This window comes from Melitaea cinxia, chromosome 18 (genome assembly GCF_905220565.1).
Source record: "Melitaea cinxia chromosome 18, ilMelCinx1.1, whole genome shotgun sequence".
Taxonomy (NCBI): Eukaryota; Metazoa; Arthropoda; class Insecta; order Lepidoptera; family Nymphalidae; genus Melitaea; species Melitaea cinxia.
The window spans coordinates 12,901,031-12,926,438 of record NC_059411.1 but is presented as its reverse complement, the minus strand read 5'-3'; the positions used below and the strand labels follow the sequence as shown (position 1 = coordinate 12,926,438).

The window sequence follows — 25,408 nt, the reverse complement described above, 5'->3', positions numbered from 1 at the left end:
TGTAAACAATAAAGTGCATTTAAATAAAGTTACATTAATATGGACAATATCAATTAATATCTGATAAACCAAAATGATTATCGATTTCATATCGATTTAAAATAAATCATATTTTTAATGACAGCTTTGAAAGCTGACTAACAATAATACTGTGTCCGTCACTCGTTTCGTGTTTACTGTTTTCCGATGCATTCTGAGCCCATTCCTGATATTTATTTATGGTTTCAAGTGTATATCAATATTCGTAGTGAGTTTTCAAACAGTCTTCACTAAATATAACAGATATTAATGCTACAAGAACTTAGTGATCGGGTTTTTTATAGACATTGTAACATAACCTCACTTTTACAAAAAGTTTAATAACTCCACTCTCAGATAGCCAAAATATAGATAATTTTCAGCGAGGAAGTAATAAGCCTAAATGCATTAATTGATACCATTTTCATTTCATTACATTTTGGCCCAAGAATGTATGGAATCATATCATTCTCCTTTATATCTTCGGTTCAATTCGACATTTATTCTTTCTAAATAGTATTTATGCCAAATAATGTTACAATAATGCTTAAAAAACAGCGAGTGTCGATACTAAACACTAATCATGAAACAAGCCTGTTTGTTATAAGCGTGTTTAGATAGACAAGCTGCGAGTCAAGCGGAAGGAAGGGCGCGCGGGACGAGGCTAGGCGCAAAAAATAGAACGTATTTCTATTCACTCGACTATACTGATTACTAATCATTCGCACTAACCAGCTGCAGTCCACACGTATTTTGTACTAATCATTAAACACCTACACTAAATACCTGCACTCGTACTTATCAAAGTGTAACCTAGCCTTTACCTAGCACCTGCCAATCCTGCCATTGTGCTAAATGTTGACTGATTGATTGGTTTAATGGCTTTCAGTTGTGCCAGAGAAGCACGGTTGATTCCGCCAATGTCACGTATAGTGGAGAACACACGTAGCAGATTGATTGATCGGTGCAGTTGAGATAACAGTCTCAATTTAATTTTGAAAACAGGCAAAATAGTAAGACTTTCATTGTTACACCTTAACCTAAAACAACGCAAACATTTAATGTTAGACTAAGACAACCACTGTTAGTTACTAAACTATTACAAACTAATTACACTAGGACAGACACATGGTTTATTTACAACTTAATTTTATTTATTTCAAAATATTTACACAAAAATGTACAGTAGGGACTAAACACTAACATCAACAAACATTGAACATTTATAGGGCGGAGAATATCATAGGGAAGGATGTCATATATAGGACGGAGGAGTTTGGGACAGGAAAAAAGGATGTGGGAAACCGTGCCTTCGTCAAGGCCACATTCACACAATGGTGCTAAATGTTATTTGTCAAGTTGTCAACCGTCATTTGTCAAATGTCAATTAAGAAAAGCACTTATAGCGGTATAGCGGCAATATTTCTCTAACACATTCTAATATTTTATAACATAATTTTTGCACTTAAGTATAAGAAATTACAACAATCTTATTTTATATCACCTATAATGAAATTCATATAGAACACAAATTCACGTAAAATAAACATAAACTACATAGCATAATGACTTCTATTATAAAACTACACTGCCTATCCGGAGCTGGAGATGAATCTCCACCATGTTATGTGCTCCAAATAGATGAATTCAAGTTTCTTCTGGACTGCGGATGGAATGAAAAATTTGACATGGATTTTATAAAGGAACTTAAAAGGTATGCATTTGAGGTTATGTTTGCTTGTTTTAAATAATAAACAAGTAAAGTACACGTTAAGTTTTACTGTTATGATCACGAAGCTATCATATACTACAGGTTTAGGGTTGAACCAACGTAGACATTTTGAAATTATGTATAATAAAATGTTGTTTCTTAAAAATAATTTTAAGTGTGTCGCTATTTTAAACAGTCAAGTTTACTGACAAGTATTTTCGTTAATATCTGATTCGTGAACAAGCGGACTTCACTAGTTTTAAAACATACCTCCTGAAGTACCAATGTTATCATCCTTAGATTTGTTTTTCTCTATGTCGACATATATCAGTCAGTCAGTTCAGCCTACAGCAGTCTACTGCGGGACATAGGCCTCCCAAAGTTCGCGCCAGACATCCCGGTTTCCCGCAATAATAATAAGGAATACATCCTACTATCCCTCAGTCTTTAGAAGTCTACTGCTGGACGTAGGCCTCTCTTAATATCCACCAATCCGTCTGGTCCTATGCGTTAATATAAAAACAAATATTATTTTATGTTCAAAGATTGAAGACTAACTTTAGCACTACTGGGGCCTCTTTCTCTACGTAAGAGAAGGGTCAGATCTTAATTCACAATTATCTCCTACTACAGGTTGGCGATATATTCCTTACTATGAGTAACAATTGTTATCAGGGGTTTCTAATAACAACTGGGGCCAAAAGCTTAACGTGCTCTAAATTTCTTAGTGGGGATGCCTACAAGGACAGACACCTAGATCAGAAATAAGTATTTGAACAATTACAAATATCCACATCAAGTGGGAATCAAACGTAACATAAATGGGTCATGCACCACTACACCAGAGTGGTCATACGCTTCAGCCTGTAATATCCCACTGCTCAGATCAGAGCTTAATCCACCACGCTGCTCCAATGTGGGTAGGCAGATATATTCCCTACTATGAGTAACAATAGCTATCAGATGTACATGATAACTACTGAGTCAAAGAGCTTAATGTGCTTTCCGAGGCACTGTGAGGAGACCCACAAGGACTAACAACCAGACCGCAAATAAATATTCGTATAACCACTCCGAGCGAAAATCAAACCCGCGACACACGCACCATTACGCCCGAGCAGTCATCAGAACAGTCATTAGTATTGCAATTAATAAGTTATTTTGTTGTGTTACAGACATGTAAACAGTATTGATGCAGTCCTCCTTTCACATTCTGATCCGTTACATCTCGGGGCACTACCTTACGCTGTTGGCCAGCTTGGTCTAAACTGTCCCATATATGCCACACTGCCCGTTTACAAGATGGGGCAAATGTTTATGTACGACTTGTACCAGTCACACAGAAACGTCTCAGATTTTGATCTGTTTACTTTGGATGATGTGGATACAGCTTTTGATAGAATAACACAGCTGAAATACAATCAAAGTGTTGATATGAAAGGTAAGCCATAATATACCAATATTTTGATTAAATATTTGTGAAGACATGTAAATAGCACAGTGGTTAAAGCAATTAGCTAATAGACTAGAGGCAAGTATTCATATAAACCACATGTGATGTTTGTTATTGTCAGGGCTTTTGCACTTGTATATTGATTGTATTTCCAACTTTAAAACAGAATTCAAGGATTCATAATGTGCTGCTTGCTGAGTGTTGAGTGTGATGTATTAATTTATTTATGACTTACTTATGTATTTTAAATTCTATTTAATAGGTAATACTTATATATTACTATTTTACGTCAAATTGTAATAGTAATAAAAGGCACACACACAAAAATCCTCGGAAGAATTTTCTGTATTTGGTCCAGAAATACTTACTGAACCTAAGCTAAAAGGGTCATAATGTGACAAACATCTGTATGGCCTACACAAATGTTTCCAGTAAGCAGGGATTGAATCTACAACTGCAACAGACAGCGCTGTGACCGCGACGAGTCTTCACTTCGAAGATTCCGCAAAGCTTGAAAACAAAAGTCTTCGAACAATGTGTCCTGCCTGTGTTAACATACGCAGCCGAGACGTGCACACTGACGAAGGGACTGGTCCACAAGTTTAGGGTCGCTCAACGTGCAATGGAACGGGCTATGCTTGGGGTTTCTCTTAAAGATAGGATTAGAAATGAGACTATCCGCGAGAGAACGAAAGTAACCGACGTAGCCTACAGAATAAGCAAGTTGAAGTGGCAGTGGGCTGGTCATTTGTGTCGCAGGATCGATGGCCGTTGGAGTAGACGGGTCCTAGAGTGGAGACCGCGTCTTGGCAAACGCAGTGTGTGACGTCCTCCGGCCCGTTGGACCGACGATATACGTAAGATTGCCGGTGTCGGCTGGATGAGGATTGCGGAAGACCGGGATGTCTGGCGCGAACTTGGGGAGGCCTATGTCCAGCAGTGGACTGCGATAGGCTGAAGTGAGTGACTTTTGATATGATATTAAAAGTTGTTTAGAATTCTCTAATCTGTGGGTAACACAAAAATAAATAGTACGAATAATTTAAAAAATCGAAATATCTGATATTATTTTACAGGTAAAGGCCTAGGACTCCGCATAACTCCTTTACCGGCTGGCCACTTACTCGGAGGCACGGTGTGGCGTATCGCCGCGCCCGGTGAAGAAGATATAGTCTATGCACCAGACTTCAACCACAAGAAGGAAAGGCATCTCAACGGATGTGAAATAGAGAGAATCATGAGACCATCACTGCTCTTACTTGGAGCTATGAATGCTGATTATGTTCAGCAGAGACGGAGATTGAGAGATGAAAAACTAATGAGTGAGTGTAAACTATGCCCCATAATATTGTAAATGCCACTTTTTATAACACTTTTATTAATAATAATAATAATAATAAAATCTTTATTTTTTCAAACGTTAGTACATCACATAAACACATATTATTACATCAGTTATATTTAGTTACAAAAAAAATAGCTTCACCCACATATAATGTATCAAATTCTATGAACTTACTTTTCACTAATAAGTCTAGAACCAATGATAATACAATGATTTCATAATTTCGAACAAATGTCGAGACTGTAACTGTTTGAAAAAAAAACGATTGCTTTAGACCACAACTGAAGTAAAACTTACGAAACGTAACTCTCTTTCTATTTCCCCTAACTTAGTTCCCCCCACAACTTCCTTTCACCTCGCCATCACACTTTTCGTAACGCCCTCATCACGCATTCACCAGCTTACTACCCAAATCAAGTGTCCGTAAAGAAGTTTTACTTCAAAAAATTTCTTTTCGTCAGTGTTTACTATTAAAGTGTGTTTTTGACGTAAAACTTTTTTTTTTCCTTCATATATTTCATATTTAGTCATAAATTCCAGACAGATCAGCATTTCTCGCCTATTATTATAAAATCTTTGCAACCTACTAATATAATATATTGAGAGATTTCATGTAATATAAACAAGCTTGCCCATCAATAAAACTGAAATCAATTTCAAAAAAAAAATTAAGACATTATTAGAATATATTAATAATAAAGATGTGTGGACTTAGTGACGCTGTTATTTCATGCAAGATATACCAATTTTATACTGAACACTGGTTAAAACACCTTTTTTAAAGAGTAACTAACTACTGAATTACTTGCTGATTTTTGTTACAGAATCTATATTCCAAATCGATGGTATCTTCACTTTTAACGATAATGAAATTATTTTTTATAATATTTCTAATTGAATAAATTTATGTTTTATTTTTATTTTGAAAATATTTTAAAGTGTTAAATTATCTAAATAAATAAATTTTACAGCTACGATCCTCAGTACTCTTCGCGGAGGTGGATCAGTACTCGTGTGTACGGACACTGCGGGTCGAGTGTTGGAATTAGCTCACATGTTAGACCAGTTATGGAGAAATAAGGACTCGGGGCTTGTCGCCTACTCGCTGCTTTTGTTGTCTAACGTCAGCTATAATGTCGTAGAGTTCGCTAAATCACAGGTTGTTATATTATTTGTTTTATATTATATACTAGCGACCCGCCCCGGCTTCGCATGGGTTCAATGCTAATAAATAAATATTTGCAATGTAAACGCATAAAAATGTGTTTATTTAAGACATCGCATTAGAATCCTCTAAAATTATTAGTGTTTCTCTACTATATTATGCATGTATTATACGTATAAACCTTCTTTTGGAATCACTCTATTTACTAAAGAAAACCGCATCAAAATCCATTGCGTAGTTTTAAAGAACTAAGCATACAGACAGCGGGAAGCAACTTTGGTTTATACTATGTAATGATATATTTTACTACTTATGACACATTATTGCTTTACCAACTTTTACTAAACAATTAAATTGATCTTATTTGTTTGTGGTTGTATTATGTGGATGAGATTTGAATAAAGGAAATTTTTTGGGCCGCTGAAAGTTTTTAGACCCACATAAAATGGAAAGAAGTAAGAAATTTTAATATCATAACTGTATGAGATATTCAATGTTGGAATTTATAAGTATTATTGACAAATGATCATATTCAAGCTAAATTTTTTTGTTTATAATTTTACCCCTAAGTATATATTAAAGGGTAGTCTCTTTAAAATAATATAAGCTTGATCCACATTAACTTTTAACCTTAATAAATAATTTAACTTATTTTTACTGTAAATTCAATTTTTAAATTCTGTGACTCTTTTCAGATAGAATGGATGAGTGACAAACTGACACGTGCATTTGAAGGTGCTCGCAGTAACCCATTTGCATTGCGACATCTACACCTCTGCCACTCAGTCGTTGAGGTCACCAGGACCCCAGGTCCCAAAGTCGTATTAGCATCTTTTCCGGACCTCGAGACAGGCTTTGCAAGAGACCTATTTTTACAATGGGCGCCGAATCCTCAAAACTCAATAGTTCTGACTGCTAGGTAAGATACTGGTCATATTTTTTGTCTTGTAATTGCCAATAGAGTCCCATAGATGGTGGCATATAAATGACGACATTGCTATAAATTGACTGCGTCACACCAAATTGGCAATATATGGATTTTGAAATCATTGTGTAATGGACATTTTACTTGATAAACAGAGTTTCAACTTCCAGCCGATTCCAACATTAGTATCAACGTATTTTTAAAGAAATTACCAAATATAATCTTTATTGTTATATGATCAATCAGAATTCCAACAAGTTAGCTAAGACATAATATCTTTTTCTTGTTTAGGAAGTGAGTTCGCAAAATTTATGATTTTTATTTTATTCATGTTATATTGTTGTTCTTCCGTTCTTGTGGTTCATGTCTAACCATTCTTTTTCAAAGTAAAACTTCTTTACGCATGACTTGGGGAGTAAGCTGGCGAATGCGTGACGAGAGCGTTACGAAAAGTGTGATCGGACGAGGCGAACGGAAGTTGAGTGAGAGATAGTGGAGAGGAGAGTGGAGATAAGTTAGATGGAGCTACAGAAGTTTTACTTCCGTCATGTGGTCTAAAGCACACTCGTTTTTCGTTTGTTTCGTTGTTGTGGACTTTCTGTGTTAATATTAATGAATCATTCGATTTTTTTTTCATGTAGACTGAGTTAGGTTCTATAGTGTTATATATATGAGAAATAAATAAATAAATAAATGAGTACCTATTATAGTTATCTTACTTACGATAATCTCTGTTTCCAGGACGTCTCCAGGTACACTAGCTCGAGATCTGATAGAGAAGGGTGGTGACCGCATTATAGAGCTGACAGTACAGCGTCGTTTGAGACTCGAAGGTGCTGAATTGGAAGAATTCCTCCAGCAGAGGAGCCGCCTCAACAGTGCTGTCAAGTTAGTACTTATTGTAACAGTCTTTTTTATACAACTTGATCGGTAAACAAACTGATGGGTACGCGGTTACCGTAGCTTATCGGCGACTGTAAAACCAGAAGTATCGCTAGCGCATTGCCGACCCTACTCCCAGGAGCTCTGGCCACCTTACTCACCGCAGGAACGCAACGCTACTCGACAGTAGTAATATTTAGCTGTGATCTTCTGTAAGGTCAAGGTACTTCCCCAGACAGGCTGCTCCAAATTTTGAGCATGATTTATCCTCCAGAGCCCTATCTCAAGAAAGTTTACTCTACATTGGAATAAAACTTTTAAAATATAAAATATTGTTGCTTAAAAAAGTAAAAATTAGGCCTGACAAAATAATTATCAAACAGCAAAGAAGAGGTAGGTGGAATATCGTCGGATTCAGAATCAGACGGCGAACTGGAAATGTGGGTGGTTACCGGTAGACATGATATACCTGTGAGGAGTGACTCCAGGCCTACTGGATGCTTCAAGACCAACAAGAGACACCATGCGATGTACCCATGCCATGAAGAGAGGGCCAGGGTAGATGACTATGGGGAAGTCATACGGGTGAGTTATCAGTACTGTACCTTCTTATGTGACCCTGGTACTATTAAACTTGTGGTTACTGCATGAAATCTCAAAAACCACTGGAAGCATAAAAATATGACATTTGACAGGAAAGTAGTTTGTAGTTAGTAGACGTGCGCTAAACGGATCTTTCACAAGCGGATTAGAGGGGTCTAAGGCCACACAAGATTGTATGTCCACGATCCATGTAGGATCCTCTTACTTTCATACAATATATACATTTCATACTGTATCTCAGGAAATAATCTCGTGAATATTAGCAATGACAAAAAAAAATTGTATGGTTTTATGAAACCACGATGCAAGTAAAACTTTAGTGAATAAAAAGATTTAAATTAATACACAGATCCAAACATACAAACAACGCGGAATGCGACATGCGATAGGTGAACGAAAAATTTTGGGGGAATAGAATAAAAGTTTCACTTTAATAAACTTTGTGTTATTATTTTGGCAGCCGGAAGATTACCGATTGGCTGAGATTGTTGACGCAGAAGGGGAAATACGAGACGTGCCGCCCGCCCCGGCGCAGAAGATTGAACCACAAGGTAATTTCTATATTTTACTCTACACCTAAGAAAATTCAGTCATTGTATCGATACAGTGACTGAATTTTCTTGGGTGTAGACCTCCTAAACGGCTGGACCGATTTTTATAAAATTTTGTGTGCATATCGGGTAAGTCTGAGAATCGGCCAAAATTTATTGTTCATACGCTTCAGCTTGTAATATCCCACTACTGGGCATAGGCCTCTTTCCCCATGTAGGAGAAGGATCAGAGCTTAATCCACCAAGCTGCTCCAATGCGGGTTGGCGGATATATTATACTATGAGTAACGATCGCTATCAGGTGTACATGATAACAACCGGGACCGACGGCTTAACGTGCTCTCCGAGGCACGGTGGGGAAAGCCACAAGGACTCCACAAACACCCAGACTACGGCTAAAACACCTGTATGGCCAATACAAATGTCTGTCATGTGCGGGGATCGAACCCGCAACCGCCAGCGCAACCGACACAATCCATGGCTGTGACCGTCGCGCCAAGGCGGCGTCTGTCCTTGTTATTTTTCATACCCCTAAGTTATAAGTGGGTTAATAACATATATGGCAAAACAACCTTTGCCGGATCAGCTAGTATCTATATATTAAATACGTGAAGCAAAAACTTTGTACCCATTTTTACGAAAATTGCGCCGGCGGAGGAGTATGAAATTTCATACACTTTTAGTTTACATAGAGAAGAAGAGCAAAATACTAATATTTTTTTTTAAATTATGCATAAAATTATATTATATCAATAAAAAAAAAACATTACACACACTACCATGAATTTGACACACACACACACACACACACACCCATATTTACCTATACTCTTTTGTTGATTGTTAGTCTGTAGTGAAATTGAAAAATTTAAAAAAAGGTTCTTTATGTTCATAATTTTTTGGTTTTCTGTAATTTAAATTTTTAATTATGGTCGAATTTCGACCCCTGGGCGACCACTAGTATATACATATAATATACTGATATCATTATCTATGTGTTGTGTTGTAGTGGGCTCGGTTTTCCGTATTTAGACACAAAGGTGGTCCGCTATGCGTGAAAAGAGTACTAGTACTAGTTCAGCCAGCCCAGCTCCTTCCAAAAGCTCAGAAGCCTCCTGGGGCGTTCACAAGCTTCTCGGAGCGTCCTTATTTCCTTAAGAAATATCATTATCTAAAAAAAAATCTACAAATTTTTGAAGTAAAACTTCTATACGCATGCCTGACTTTGAAAGAAAACTTGGAGAACGTTACGAAAAGTGTGATCGGGTGACGTCCACGGAAGTTGAGAGGGAGATAAGTTAATGAAAATAGAAATAGAGAGTTTCATTTCGTATATTAGTGTAAGGGTAGTTAAAGAAGTTTTACTTCAATCGTGTGGTCTAAAGCACACTCGTTTTTAATCCTAAATATTTAGTTACGATAATAACAAAAAAAAAATCTCAAGAATTTTAAAAACCGCCGTTTTTATTGTTGAAATTTTTTTATTGATTGAATTAAAGATTACTTTAAAACACTGCAGCACGTAGAAGCTAAATCTTTGTTATAAATAAATGTAACTATTTGGTGGTAAATTGTTACCAACATAATTGTGACATTTATATAATTTAGGAAAAAAATAAATAAACTGTAATAGAATTACTATGTGTACAACATAATTACAGAAGAAATAACCGAGATACCGAGCAAGTGCGTCAGTTCGATGCGTCAAGTTCAAATAAGGGCCAACATCCAGTACATCGAGCTAGAAGGTCGCTGCGATGGAGAATCGTTACTAAGAGTAGTGGCCCACGCCAAACCCCGCGCCATAATAGGGCTTCGAGCCGGACCCGCAGCCCTAAAGACACTAGCGTGAGTAAATTTTTAGTTGCATAAATATGGAAGTTTTGTTAATAGTATTAAAGTTTATTGAGCGCTCTGACATAGGGTTGTGAGCAACCTTGTTTTTTATTTTTTTTATATAAAGTTATTCCAAATTTCAAAATATAATTTTAATCTTATAATATATTGACATACTGTATGTTGCTTAGTTAAACTTTTCTAAAAAATTGAAATTCAATTTTCGGTCAGACTAGCTGCTATAAATACAGTTTAATAATCATTAAACAAAAAATTAACGTCAAAAAAATCGTAGGAAATTAAAAAATCTTCGCATGTAACTTTACTATTGCTACTGTTATGCAAACCTCAATTTGATACATGAGAATAAAAAAATATAATTTTAGATTTTTTTTTAAAAGATTTTAATAAAGTTATGAACGTGAAGCAAGTGAAATACATTTATAAACTCGAGTTTGGAGCGAGATACTAAAAATAGTTTCGATGTTTAAGCATTAAATTTAGACGAGCTCAATAATTTTCAACAAACAAGCGTACGGCTCACCTGATGGTAAGCGATTACCGTAGCTTATAGACGCCTGCAACACCAGAAGCGTCGCAAGCGCGTTGCCGACCCAATCCCCAATCCCCCCAGGAGCTCTGGTCACCTTACTCACCAACAGGAACACAATACTGCTTGAAAACAGTATTATTTTGCTGTGATCTTAAATAAAATTTTTGATGATTTTTGTGATGTGTATTTTAATGTTGCCATTTAAAAATATTCTATATAACAAATATTCAGTCTATTCGAGACTTAGAGGATGGTAATCATGTACTATTCTATTGTTAAACAATAATTATTTTTTTCAGTAAGCACTGTGAAAGTGAAGGTATTGAGCAGATATTCACTCCGAAACGAGGGGAGATTGTCGACGCCACCACAGAGTCCCACATATATCAGGTACCTTTTGTAAACCTATATGTATATATATATAAAAACTATATGTATCATGTTGCGAGATCATTTGTAACTTATCACAATTTTCCAAAAAATTAATCACAAATTAAGTTTTGATTTCTAAGAAAGCGAAATATATCTATTTTACCTTTCATCAAGATCTTTAATAAAAAGTATTATACTTCCAGTCTAGAGCCCACTGCGTAACCCTTTTTAAACCTTAATTAAAAATGTTTTTTTTTTTTTATTATTATTTGAATAAGACTACGGAATATAATAATTACATTATTATGATGGAGACTGTTCACACAACAACCTTATGTGGTCCTGTGACGACTGGACACAGCATTCTTGATGATGATTTTCCACGGGCTGTTCTCCGCAACTCGACGTCTTAGTGCGCCTATTTTGCGTGGTAGCATTCTTATATAAATTGAATATAGGTTTGACTAGGTAAGCTTTGATATATTTTAAAGTTGCAATCATAAAAAAATGTAATGACGTCAATATTTTACAAAATCAGTGCTATTGCGTTTGTTCGCAAACGAAACAAACCGACTTCAATTACATCGATAAGTATGAAGTAACACCACGTAGGTAAGCAAAGCAAATGTCAAAAAGTCAGATCTCGATAAAACTCAAATAGGACTATAGTATGATGATATATACAAACAAGCTTTTGATGAAAAAAAATAATCATCAAAATTGGTCCACCCAATAAAAAATTATGATAACTAACACACATAATAAATACAGACAAATTGAGAACCTCGTCCTTTTTTAAAGTCGGTAAAAAATAATTTGTTTTGCTTCCAAACGAAAAAAACGACTTCAGTTACATGGACCAGTAATACTACTACTTATCAGATCAAAATTAAATTTAAATGAGACCACATTACACGCACCACAGAACTCGATTAAAAAAAAAGTGATCGAAATAGGTCATAGGGATCCACCCAGTCAAGTTCTGAGGTAACATGCATTAAGAAAAATACAATCGAATCGAAAACCTTCTCCTTTTTTGAAGTCGGTAAATTTTTTTTTTTTAATATAATATTTAAATAAGACTGCGGAATATAATAATTACAAAATTCTGATGGAGACTGTTCACACACCAACCTTATTAGTATGGTGACGGTGTTAAAGTGACACAAAAGCAGTAAAAACGGTTACCGCTTTCTTCTGAAGCACGGCAGTATTGTGATAACATCACGTGTGTACGGTGTTCCAGGTGAAGCTGACGGACGGGCTGCTGGCGGGCGTGTGGTGGAAGCAGGCGGGCGACGCGGAGCTGGCGTGGCTGTCCGCCGTCGTGACCGCGCCGCGCGCAAGGGAGCCCGCCGCCGGTACGTGGTACAGCTCACTGTTTGTGGGCACATGGTGTGATACAAGGGTGCTGGTGGGGCGAATAGATGTTCGTGGTCGCACGTCGTGTAGCAGTGTTGAAGGTGACACAGAGCTGGCGGGCTGTCCGCCGTCGTGACCGCGCCGCGCGCGCGGGAGCCCGCCGCCGGTACGTGGCGGGGGGGGGGCACTGGTGTGGAGACGTGGTGTGACAAAAGGGTGCGGACTGAGGGAGACTAGATGTTTGTGGTCTTACGTTGTATAGCCCAGTGTTTTGAGGACGACGTGGAGCTGGCGGGGCTGTGCACTGACGTCACCGCAATGCGTGCGAGCGAGCCAACCGCCCGAATACACACACTATTAGTGGACATAATTATATTCTGTTAAAGGGTAGGGTTCCTCAAGATAGAGAGCTTTTAAATACTAATCCTCAGACAAACGTGTTTGGAAAAGAAAATTGGGTGGAGGAAGCTAGAAGATATATGTACACTATTTGTGTTATGTAGTATATATATTCTTTATTCATCATCATCATCATCATCATCATTACAGCCTATACAGTCCACTGCTGGACATAGGCCTCCACAAGTTCACGCCAAAAATAGCGCGAACTCATGTGTTTTGCCCACAGTCACTACGCTGGGCAGGCGGGTTGGTGACCGCAGAGCTGGTTTTGTCGCACCGAAGACGCTGCTGCCCGTCTTCGGCCTGTGTATTTCAAAGCCAGCAGTTGGATGGTTATCCCGCCACCGGTCGGCTATTCTAATTCTTTATTGCACTAAGTAAATTTTACAATAGTCATTATATTGTAGGAAGTTGGCAAGGGCGAACTTATCTCTAAAAGAGATCTCTTCCAATCAACCCATGGCAGTGAGAGATAATGTGAACACGTAGTATGATGCTGTATAGTGTTATGTGGAGGTGTGGAGAGGAATCTGGGTTAAATGATCTTGCTGTTTCGATCTGTTATATCCCATTTTACAACGCAGTAAAAGCTTCATAAGCATTAATATTATACACTGTATTTTTCCTATAGTTTTATCATTACTCAGCAATTGAATTATATTGTTTCTTCGTTAATATTATTTTTATTAAAAAACAGTCAGTTAGACTCAGAGCCCCGAGTAGATCGGACATCAATTTAAAGTTCGGAAGTCAGTTTTCCAACATTGTGTCCAATCTTTTTAAATAAAGCAGTTAGCGGTGTAGTATAGTTTTTTTAAAAAAAGACAAACAGGGTCGGCATCCTAACAAATTGGTGTCAGAAGTGGGATACCAGAGAAGTCTGACGACATAGAGTCAAACAACAGACGCTGGTATCCGAACAGAGCCACCCTTAATTCTTGACCGACAGTAAGACTTAACCAAGGGTTAAGCCTGCGTCAACTACAAAGGACGACGATAAGCCTCCGCTCTCCAGCGTGAGCCCGCTCCAGCCGCTCAAAGGACGACGATCAGCCTCCGCTCTTAAGCGTGAGCCCGCTCCAGCTACTGCATCCAGGACGACGGTCAGCCTCAGCATATCGTCTGAGCCCGCTCCAAGTCTCCGGGTCTCCAGGTCTAGCTCACCACACCAAGAAAAATTCCATCCGCTCCAGTTACGAGAGACGTCACCGCAACGCGACACCGGTTCCCACGCGACGACATGCGAGTGTGTATTGCCGTTTTCTTGTAAGTGTTTTGTGATATTTTTAAAGTATCAAATCGTAAATTTAACAGCTATAAGTGCTGAAATCAGTAGAGTTTTATAAATCAGTGTTCTAAATCAGTGTTCTAAATCCTATAAACTCTGAATCTACTTAATTTAAGATTTAAGCATTTCATATATTCATATTGTACTTATTGTATTTTTTTTTGTCCTATTATAAGCTCAGCATACATAATAGTATTTTAAGCTAATGTCTCTTAAAGCGGAATCATTGAAAAGAACCGAAATGTCAGAAAAAATAACTTTATCCTTTTTAACAAAATTTATCAAATCATATAGTGGGGATAGAGAATCACTCCCTGCATTTCTTACCAATTGTGAGAATGCGATGTCACTGGCTAATTTAGACCAACAACAAATTTTATGTAAATTTATATTATCGCAATTAGAAGGTAAAGCTCAGGTTGCATGCAGTTTAAAACATTTTTCAAATTGGACAGACTTAAAAACATTTCTAAGGTCTACATTCGGAGAAAAGAAACATGCGACTCATTTACTGTCTGATTTACAACATTCTAAACAATTGCCAAATGAAGACGTAACAAAATATTCATTAAGGATAGAGCAAATTTTAACGCGAATACATTCAGATATCCATTATAGCTGTAAGGACGAGAGCGAGCTCCCAGGCCGTATTGCTGCCATGGAAGACCTTGCTTTAAATTCATTTTTATTAGGGCTTAACCCTTCAATTTCTAATATCGTCAGGTGTAAAAACCCTCTAACTCTCAGTGATGCAATACAATACGCAACTGACGAGGAAAAATTATTTAATTTATACAAAATTAATTCAAGACCTCAGAAACAGTGTTCATTATGTAATAAGATAGGTCATAGTTCCTCAGATTGTTATAAAAATAAAGAGCCTAAATATTCGCGAAAACTATTTCACATAAATCCAAAAAATAATTTAAATACAAACTCTAATATATTTTATAATAAAACGTGTAATTATTGTAAACACGTCGGTCATACGATCATGGAATGTCGCAAGCGTCAATTTAATATGAAACGCCGTGTGAATACAAGCAACGTGCAACATGACACGTCAAATGCTAATTCTAATATTGCCGGTGCACATACATGTGAAAACGAACCGAATAATTATATAAATGATTCTCAATCGATTCATGGTCACGAAGATTTAAATTAAAAAGGATTTTGGTTCCGTGTCTGCCAAAATCCATTCAAGGTCATAAGGACACGCCATATTCTAACTTTTCTACTAATTTTACTAAATCTAAATTTCAACAAAAAATGTTGAATCCTACTAATTCTACTAAATCCAAATCTCAACCAAAAGTGTTGAGTCATACTAACTCTACTAAATCTAAATTTCAACAGAAAATGTTGAATCCTACTAACTCTACTAAATTCAAATCTCAACCAAAAGTGTTGAGTCATACTAAATCTACTAAATCTAAATTTCAACAAATAATGTTGAATCCTACTAATTCTACTAAATCTAAATCTCAACCAAAAATGTTGAGTCCTACTAGCTCTACTAAATCTAAATTTCAACTAAAAATGTTGAATCCTACTAACTTTACTAAATCTATATCTCAGCCAAAAGAGCCGAGTCCTACTATTTTTAAGGGCAAAACTAATCATTATAAATGTCAAAATGTTACTAACTCTAAGAATATATCATTTAAATCTAACTTAAATAATTCTAAATGTATGTCTCGATCAAATGAACTTAATTCTACTACTTCTAGTGGTAAAATTAATTGCCAAAATAACGCCCAAAATACTAACTCTAATATTAAAACTATGTCACATACATGTGACTTAGATACTAATTGCAAATCCAAACTTATTTATGAAATTAACGATTATAGCAAAAAGGTATCTTTACCTCATATTTACTTATATTCCAAACTTGCCTCGAATAAATTGTGTTTCCTTGTCGATACAGGATCATCTATCAGTATTATAAAAGGTTCCTGTCTTTTACAAATACCAAATTTATCGAATGAAATTGTCAAATTAAAAGGAATTAACAGTTCTGAAAATCCTGTGGAAACATTAGGTACCTTTCAAATGGAATTTAATATCTCTAACGAAATATTTAAATACAAATTTCACGTAACAGGAGATAATATTAATTTAAATCATTATGATGGAATTATCGGTAGTGATTTTTGCAATTATTTTAAATCAAACATTAATTATTATTCTAAATTTATGACTATAATGAATCATTCTATTCCGATTATCTATACACAACCAACTTATATCATTCCGGCTCGTGCTGAAGCCGTTATCGAGTGCACTGTATCAAATTACTCGCCCGACTTATATCATAACAATGAAGCTCTCGTATTAAATCACACCTTAAGTGAAGGTGTTTATGTCGCTAATTGTATAGTAAAGGTAAAACCAAATAAGAAAATAAATCTTTCTATTTTAAATACAACTGAAAATGATATTGAAGTAAAGAATTATCATGTAAAGTTAACGCCAATTGAACGAGATTGTTTCGATTCGGAATCTTGTTTTAATATTAATTCTATTTCGAGTAATAAATTTGATCGTGCAAATAAAGTTTTAAGCCTTATACGCTGTTCACATCTAAATGATGAAGAGCGAAAAGCTCTCTTAGAGTGTTGTTCTTTATATACAGATATTTTTCATATAGACGGTGAACCCTTAACCTTCACGAATGCTATTGAACACACTATTAATACAGGTGATGCACCTCCTATTCATGTCAAATCTTATCGGTTTCCCGAGTGCCACAAAGAGGAAGTCGATTCCCAAATTCGAAAGATGTTGGACCAAGACATTATCCGACCTTCTATTTCGCCGTGGAGCGCCCCGGTTTGGGTAGTTCCGAAAAAGATGGATGCTTCTGGCAAACAAAAGTGGAGAATAGTAATTGATTACCGTCGCCTTAATGACGTCACTGTTTCCGAAACTTATCCACTACCTCTTATCACCGACATTCTTGACCAACTAGGTCATTGCAAGTATTTTAGTACTCTGGATCTTACAAGTGGTTTCCATCAGTTAAAGACATGTCCCAAAGATGCTCCAAAAACAGGATTCACAATAAGCACAAATTCAAGCATGTCTGGACACTACGAGTTTACTAGAATGCCTTTTGGGTTAAAAAATGCCCCAGCCACGTTTCAAAGGCTAATGAACACCGTATTATCAGGTTTACAAGGCTTACATTGTTACATTTATTTAGACGATTGTATAATATACAGTCAAAATTTACAAGATCACGTGATGAAATTAAAACTTGTATTCGACAAATTTCGCCAATTTAACTTAAAGCTTCAGCCAGACAAATGCGAGTTTCTAAGACACGAAGTCACTTACCTTGGCCATATTATCACCGACAAAGGTGTTTCCCCAAATCCTGATAAAGTAAAGGCCGTTTCACAATTCCCAGTTCCTAAAAATCCTAAAGAAATTAAGTCTTTCTTAGGTCTAGTAGGCTATTATCGCCGATTTATCGAAAATTTCTCCAAATTAACTAAACCACTTACTTCTTTATTAAAAAAAGACGCAACTTTTCACTGGTCTCAGGAACAACAGATTGCTTTCGATGTTTTGAAAGGAAAATTAATTAATGCCCCGCTGCTTCAATACCCAGATTTTTCTCAACCGTTTATAGTAACCACGGACGCAAGTAATTACGCCGTAGGTGCAGTTTTATCCCAAGGTCCTATAGGTAAAGATAAGCCGATAGCTTACGCGTCACGTACTTTAAATCGTCCTGAAGGTAATTATTCGACCACTGAAAAAGAACTTTTAGCAATTTTATTCGCAGTCAAGACGTTCCGTCCCTATCTTTATGGTAACAAATTTAAAATTGTCACCGATCATAGACCACTAGTATGGTTATTTAACGTTAAAGATCCCGGTAGTAGACTCATTCGTTGGCGCCTAAAACTCGAAGAGTATGATTACGAAATCGTTTATAAACAAGGTCGACTTAACTCTAACGCCGATGCGTTATCTCGCTGTCCCGTCAATGTTATAAATATTAATACTTTAAATAATTCTAGTTATGAAAAATATTTTAAGGATCAATTTACTAATAAACTTTCTACTTCGAATACTATAATTTTGGAATGCACAGAAGGATTACATTTATCTAAACAAAAAATCATTGTGTGTCCCGTCTCTTTAGATTTCGACTCATCGATACCTCACTGTGAAGAAATATTAGCGCAGTTAGAAAAGCCCGAGGACTTATTAAATTCTGAACGCGAACCTTTTACAATTCAATGCGTAAATGATAAGAATAAATCTTACTATTTTCTGTTTACTAAAGTTCATCATTATGAAGAAACTAAATTTAAAGATATTTACAATTTACTAATAAAACTTAGAAATAAAATTGTAATTGAAAATCCTGATATTACAGATCTCGCTTTATCGGATTTTTCAGATCCATTTTCTAAACTAGCTTATATTAAAATATATAACATGATTGCTTATATTTTCCATAATACTAATATCAAAATCCATATATATAAAAACCAACTAATTTATCCTACTCCCGTGGAAATCCCTAAAATTTTAAAAGAAAATCATGACTCACCTATTGCAGGTCACCCAGGGTCAAATCGTATGTATAATCGAATTAAAGCTGCCTATTACTGGAAAGGTATGCGCTCTGATATCGTAGATTATGTAAAGAAATGTCAATTATGTCAAATTAATAAACCATTGAGAATGTCCAATAAGGCTCCAATGGAGATAACTTCTACTTCCACTAAACCATTTGAACGTTTAGCTCTCGACATCGTTGGTCCCTTACCTGAAGCAGGTTATCAAAAATTTAAATTTATCCTTACACTACAAGATGACTTAACGAAATTTTCTAGTGCCTATCCCATGGTCACGGCTACCAGTGAAGAAATAGCCAGAAATCTTGTACATTTTATGTCTCTTTTCGGTTTCCCTAAAACAATTTTAACGGATTTAGGTACTTGTTTTACGTCTGAATTATTCAAAGAATTAACTCAAATCCTAAAAATTAAAGCCCTATTTACTACACCTTATCATCCACAAACAAATGGAGCTCTAGAACGCTCACATGCTACATTAAAAGAATATTTAAAATCATTTGTAAACGAAAACCAGAACGATTGGCATTGCTATTTATTTACCGCAATACTAGCTATTAATACTACCCCTCATTGCACTACTAATTTCACCCCTTATGAATTATTATATGGTCATAAACCTAACATTCCTAATTCTCTATATGAAACCAATAACAATACAACTTACAATGAATATATTCGATCTTTGCAATATCGAATGCGTGTTAGTAGGGAAAAAGCTATTCAAAATATAATTAATAGCAAAGAAAAGTCTAAACAATATTATGATTATAGTTCACGCGAAATTTCATATAAAACTGGTGACTCAGTATATGTAAAATACCATCACCGACTCCGTAAGGCTCTATCACCGATATGGAAAGGTCCATACAAAATCATAAAAGTACACAATAAACATAATGTAACCATACAAATAGGTCGTAAACATATTAAATATCACACAAACGAGATTAAGCCTGCTATTTCCGCACCTTAAAATTATTCATTTTTAATTTTTCAGAGCTTTATGCTATGGAAGCCGAAGCCACGCTGAATCAAGTATCATTCCTATATCTCATAGTCCTGGAATTTATTTTGAACCTATTACGAATATTAATTTTTATAACGATTATTGGAAAGTCATAACATATATAGACCTTATATCTTTAAATCCGTATCTCAATAAAATTGAAAATTTATTATACGATATCTTAAACCTTTGTTCAAAAATAAATACTGACGAATTTTCTCAATGTAAAGATTTTTCAAATCCCGTTGAAATTTTAATAAAATACAATTACATTAAACTGCAATCTTTAGAGCATATAATAATTAATAATCAATCGTCAAATAAAGTTAAAAGATCTCTAGAATTTGGAGGGGAAATCCTTAAATTTTTCTTTGGTACTCTAGACGCAGATGACGCGAGAAAATATGACGCCGCGATAGAATCTTGTCGGAAAAGTGAATCAGAATTATTCAATTTATTTCGAGATAATATTCACATAATTAAATCGACAATAAATAATTTTAACGCCACGATTTATAAATTAAACCAAAATGAGTTAAGATTAAATAACCAAATTAATAACATGAATGAAATTTTTTCGCAAGTTACAAAAACTAATAATTTGCTTCTTCATATTTCTAGGATAAATAATTTGCTAAATATAATTGAAAGTTCCTTACTTTCTATTTCTAACTTGCTAGATACAACTGTAAACGCTATTTTATTCTCAAAGTTAAATATTTTGCACCCTAGTGTAATAAGCCCTTTAAGTCTTTATAATGAATTAACTAAACATATTAATCAAATAAACAAACACTTAGACTTTCCAGTTCAATTAAATATACATAATATTCATTCATTGATTGATGTTTCGAAACTTAATTCATATTATTATAACAATAAGATTGTTTTCAGTTTGCAAATTCCGTTAATAACACCGGATAAGTTCACTGTTTATAAAAATATCCCATTACCGACTCCTCACGATGACTCACATGTACAAACTTTTGCGCTTATCCAACCTTCTAATTCTTATACCGCTTTAAGTGACGATAGAATACATTATGCTATGCTTAATAATTTAAATGATTGTAAATTTATTAATAATAACTATTCTATTTGTGAACAAATTACTATGTTGTCTAGCATAACTAATCCTAATTGTGAATCGAAATTATTAACAGAAGTAACTCTTTCTTTACCTTCTGAATGTAACGCCAAGTTATTATTCGGCCAAATTGATATATGGCATAAATTAAAAAATAACAGATGGATTTATGTACAATCCGATATTAATAAATTAATAATAAAATGTAATGATGATATCACTGATCATTCTATTATTGGCACAGGCATTGTCAAATTAACTGAAAATTGTATTGGTTATTCTAAAACTATTCAACTAGTGCCAACAATTACGTATCAATTTTCTGTTAAATCAGCTATAGATATAAGTTTCGATATAACAAAAGACGATTGTTGTAAAAAGAGCATATTTAATCAAAGTTTACCATATTTAACGCCAATTTCTTTAAGTAAAATTAATTTAGATTCTTTGAAATACGCGAATCATCAGCTGGATAATTTAGAATTAGAATTAAATAATCTTCAAAATGAATCACACTTTATTAAATATGGCTCATACTATTCCGCATTCACGTATATTTTAATTGTATTCCTATTTTTATTCTTAACCTATAAGCTATTGAAATGTTTAAGAAATCGTCAAGGTAAAGATAGATATTGTATCCAAATATTTAATCAGTGTCATAATAAGAAGTCATCGAAACATAGTTCTAAAATTACAAATTCAATTGAGATGACTGATATGTCAACTTCTGAAGACGATAATAAATCGGTAAAATCATTACCAAATTGTAACAATTATGAACCTTATAAAACTGTAAGCAAGGTTCACTATTCCTCTGCACGAAATCTTAATAACTAATTCATGTTCTAATTTATTTTTCAAGTTTTATTTTGTTAGTACTAAGAAATGAATTTTAATTACTATAAAATTTTAATTTCTATGTCATGCTATTTTACTATTTTCTACTATATCATTTTTATCAATGTGATTTACTAAATCCTAAATCTTTTGTAAAACGACTTGTTTTACTTATTTAATAAATGTTATATTGTAATAAGTTAATAAATGTAATTGCTACATTTTTTACTATTTCGCTAAGCATACTATGTTATTTTCAAAATTCATTATTATTGTTTAATACATGTTTTATAGTTAAGTTTAATTTCTAATTTTACTATTTCATAAATAAATATAAAACTAACTTTAAAATTTACTATTTCTTTTTGTACAATTTTGTTTAATTTTCATACAATTTTATTATTCAATTGTATACTAATTGTTAGTTAAATTTTACTCTGTTTCTTTTATACGATTTAATTGTAAAACTGTTCGAATTTTTATACTGTTACAAAATTATTTTGCAATATTTTACTATAATTTTTATTTTCTATTTCTATATTTTGTAATGACTTCTGAACTCTAATGATTTTGCTATTTCGAAACTTCGCTTCATCTTAATTTAGAAAAAGCTCAGTCAAAAGGGGGGGGCTGTTATATCCCATTTTACAACGCAGTAAAAGCTTCATAAGCATTAATATTATACACTGTATTTTTCCTATAGTTTTATCATTACTCAGCAATTGAATTATATTGTTTCTTCGTTAATATTATTTTTATTAAAAAACAGTCAGTTAGACTCAGAGCCCCGAGTAGATCGGACATCAATTTAAAGTTCGGAAGTCAGTTTTCCAACATTGTGTCCAATCTTTTTAAATAAAGCAGTTAGCGGTGTAGTATAGTTTTTTTAAAAAAAGACAAACAGGGTCGGCATCCTAACAGATCCATAGAGGAATTACTGCTGGATGGAGTTGTTAATATGTGCAGTTTCTTTTTGCCCATTTATATACTATTTATGGACACATGTAGTACGTTATTGGGTAGAGAGGGAAGACAAGATTGGGTTATGTCACTGTTCTGGATCCGTAGAGGTCAACCGGTGGGACGGAAATGTTGTTATGTCTACTTTTCGCCATAAGCAACACGTTTTTGTTGAATGAGGGGGTGTGGGGGTAGGGTTGGATAATTTTACAACAAACAGATTTGACAAGCAGGGAATGGAGATATTGATATGTGTCAGACATGAGAATAACTGACAAAGTAGTCTGCAAAGATTGTCTTAATTGAGCCTACCTATTTACATAATTTATAATGATATATAGATATAATAATAATAATAATAATTGTTTATTTGCAAGAACACGATGTTGAAGTTGTACAAGATTAACATTAGTATAGACGAAACATGTTCTACCTTATGGTGTGCAAATATTAAATATCAATGTGGTTCGATACAATATTTTTAACATTAACTGTAGATTATTTATCATTGAATTATTGATACATTATTAATATATGATATAATTTCTTCCTAAAACTATACAACCAATATCAATATAAGTGAGAAAAGCCCCGGCCGTCCGCAGAGGAGGCGGCGGTGGACGAGCCGGTGTCGCTGGAGCCGGCGGCCGGCGCGCCGCACGCCGCGTCCTTCGTGAACGCCGTGCGCCTGTCCGAGCTGCGCGCCGCCATCGCGCGCCTCGGCCTCAACGCAGAGTTCTCGGCCGGCGCGCTCGAGTGCTGCAACGGGACCGTCGCCATACGGAGGGTGCCTACTTCGTACTGCTGCTTCATCATTACAGCCTATACAGTCCCCTGCTGGACATAGGCCTCCACAACTTTACGCCAAAAATAACGTGAACTCGTGAGCTTTGCCCATAGTCACCACGCTGGGCAGGCGGGTTGGTGACCGCAGGGCTGGCTTTGTCGCACCGAAGACGCTGCTGCCCGTCTTCGGCCTGTGTATTTCAAAGCCAGCAGTTGGATGGTTATCCCGCCACCGGTCGGCTTTTTAAGTTCCAAAATGGTAGTGGAACTGTGTCATCCCTTAGTCGCCTCTTACGACACCCACGGGAAGAGAGGGGGTGGCTATATTCTTTACTACCGTAGCCACACAGTACTGCTGCTTACTGTAGCTATTACTGACGACCGCTCCCGTGTAGTGGTGCACAGACAGCGACGGGCGCGGGTTCAATTCCCGCTCGGTGTGGATATTTGTGTTTATACAGATATTTATATCCGATCTAGTTGTTAGTCCTCGTTAGTCTCTCCACCGTGCCTCGGAGGGCACGTTAAGCCGTCGGTCCCGGTTGTTATCATGTACACCTGATAGCGATCGTTACTCATAGTAACGAATATATCCGTGTGTGAGTTGCGACATTGGAGCAGCGTGGTGAATTAAGCTCTAGTCCTTCTACATGAGGAAAGAAACCTATGAGCAGCAATGGGATATTACAAACTGACTTGTACAAGGCTTATACGGGTTGAAATATTTTAGATTTCTTGCTCTTGTCTGTCTCACATTGTTTAAAACATTTTTGTTTAAAGTTTAAATATAGTCTTTCCGAAATCTATGCTTGTCTAAAATTTTTTACAGCGTCTTTAAATAGAATAATTATTGTTTCACACACTATTCTAAATCTGTTGCGATCCGTTTTTTATTACGTTATCAATACTAAAGAATTTTTTACTCCGCCTTTTTCTAACTACTGTTTTCTTTTTTCCAGTTGGAAAATGGACGTGTCGCTCTCGAAGGCGTGTTGTCTGAGGAATATTTCAAAATCAGAGAAATGCTGTACGATCAATTCGCTATTGTTTAAAAAGGCTGATTAAATTTTATTAAAGTTGACATTTGTTTTATTACAATAAACTTCCATATCTATTTATCTAAATTAAGATGAATAGCCAAAATGTATGTACGCACATAACTTCCGAACAACTGCACCGAATCTTATGAAGTAAAATTTCTTTACGCACGCTTGACTTGAGGAGTAAGCTGGTGAATGCGTGATGAGTGTTTACGAAAAGTGTGATCAGGCGAGGCGAAAGGAAGTTCAGAGGGAGATGTAAGTTAGTGAAGATAGAAATAGAGAGAGTTACATTTTGTAAGGTTTACTTCAATCGTGTCACGTGTGGTCTAAAGCAAACTCGTCTTTTAATGTCAGTTACTATCAGAAGAGTACAAAAAAATTACTTATAAAAATTTATAAAAACTGACGAAAAATAAATCCGACCGTACGCAGTATATCTATACTAATATTATAAAGCTGAAGAGTTTGTTTGTTTGAACGCGCTAATTTCAGAAACTACTGGTCCGATTTGAAAAATTATTTTAGTGTTAGATAACCCATTTATCGAGGAAGGTTATAGGCTATATATCATCACGCTAAGACCAAAAGGAGCGGAGCACCAATGAAGAATGTT

General features: G+C 35.3%; 1 protein-coding gene across 2 annotated transcripts; it reads left to right on the top strand.

The window, feature by feature from the left end:
- Nucleotides 1-1,583: 1,583 nt before the first annotated feature.
- On the top strand, nucleotides 1,584-24,831 carry LOC123662077 (probable cleavage and polyadenylation specificity factor subunit 2). 2 transcript variants are annotated; one of them, XM_045596967.1, is made up of 14 exons: nucleotides 1,584-1,732; nucleotides 2,905-3,170; nucleotides 4,259-4,504; nucleotides 5,499-5,686; nucleotides 6,388-6,611; nucleotides 7,359-7,505; nucleotides 7,883-8,084; nucleotides 8,563-8,653; nucleotides 10,315-10,501; nucleotides 11,342-11,432; nucleotides 12,661-12,779; nucleotides 22,623-22,638; nucleotides 23,592-23,753; nucleotides 24,712-24,831. In XM_045596967.1, the coding sequence occupies exons 1-14, from the start codon at nucleotides 1,584-1,586 to the stop codon at nucleotides 24,802-24,804; spliced, it is 2,181 nt and encodes a 726-aa protein (XP_045452923.1). In that variant the 3' UTR covers nucleotides 24,805-24,831. The 2 variants fall into 2 exon arrangements, with proteins under 2 accessions (XP_045452923.1, XP_045452922.1); XM_045596966.1 differs by lacking the exon at nucleotides 22,623-22,638 and adding an exon at nucleotides 16,824-16,830 and having other exon boundaries at nucleotides 23,574-23,753.
- Nucleotides 24,832-25,408: the final 577 nt, after the last annotated feature.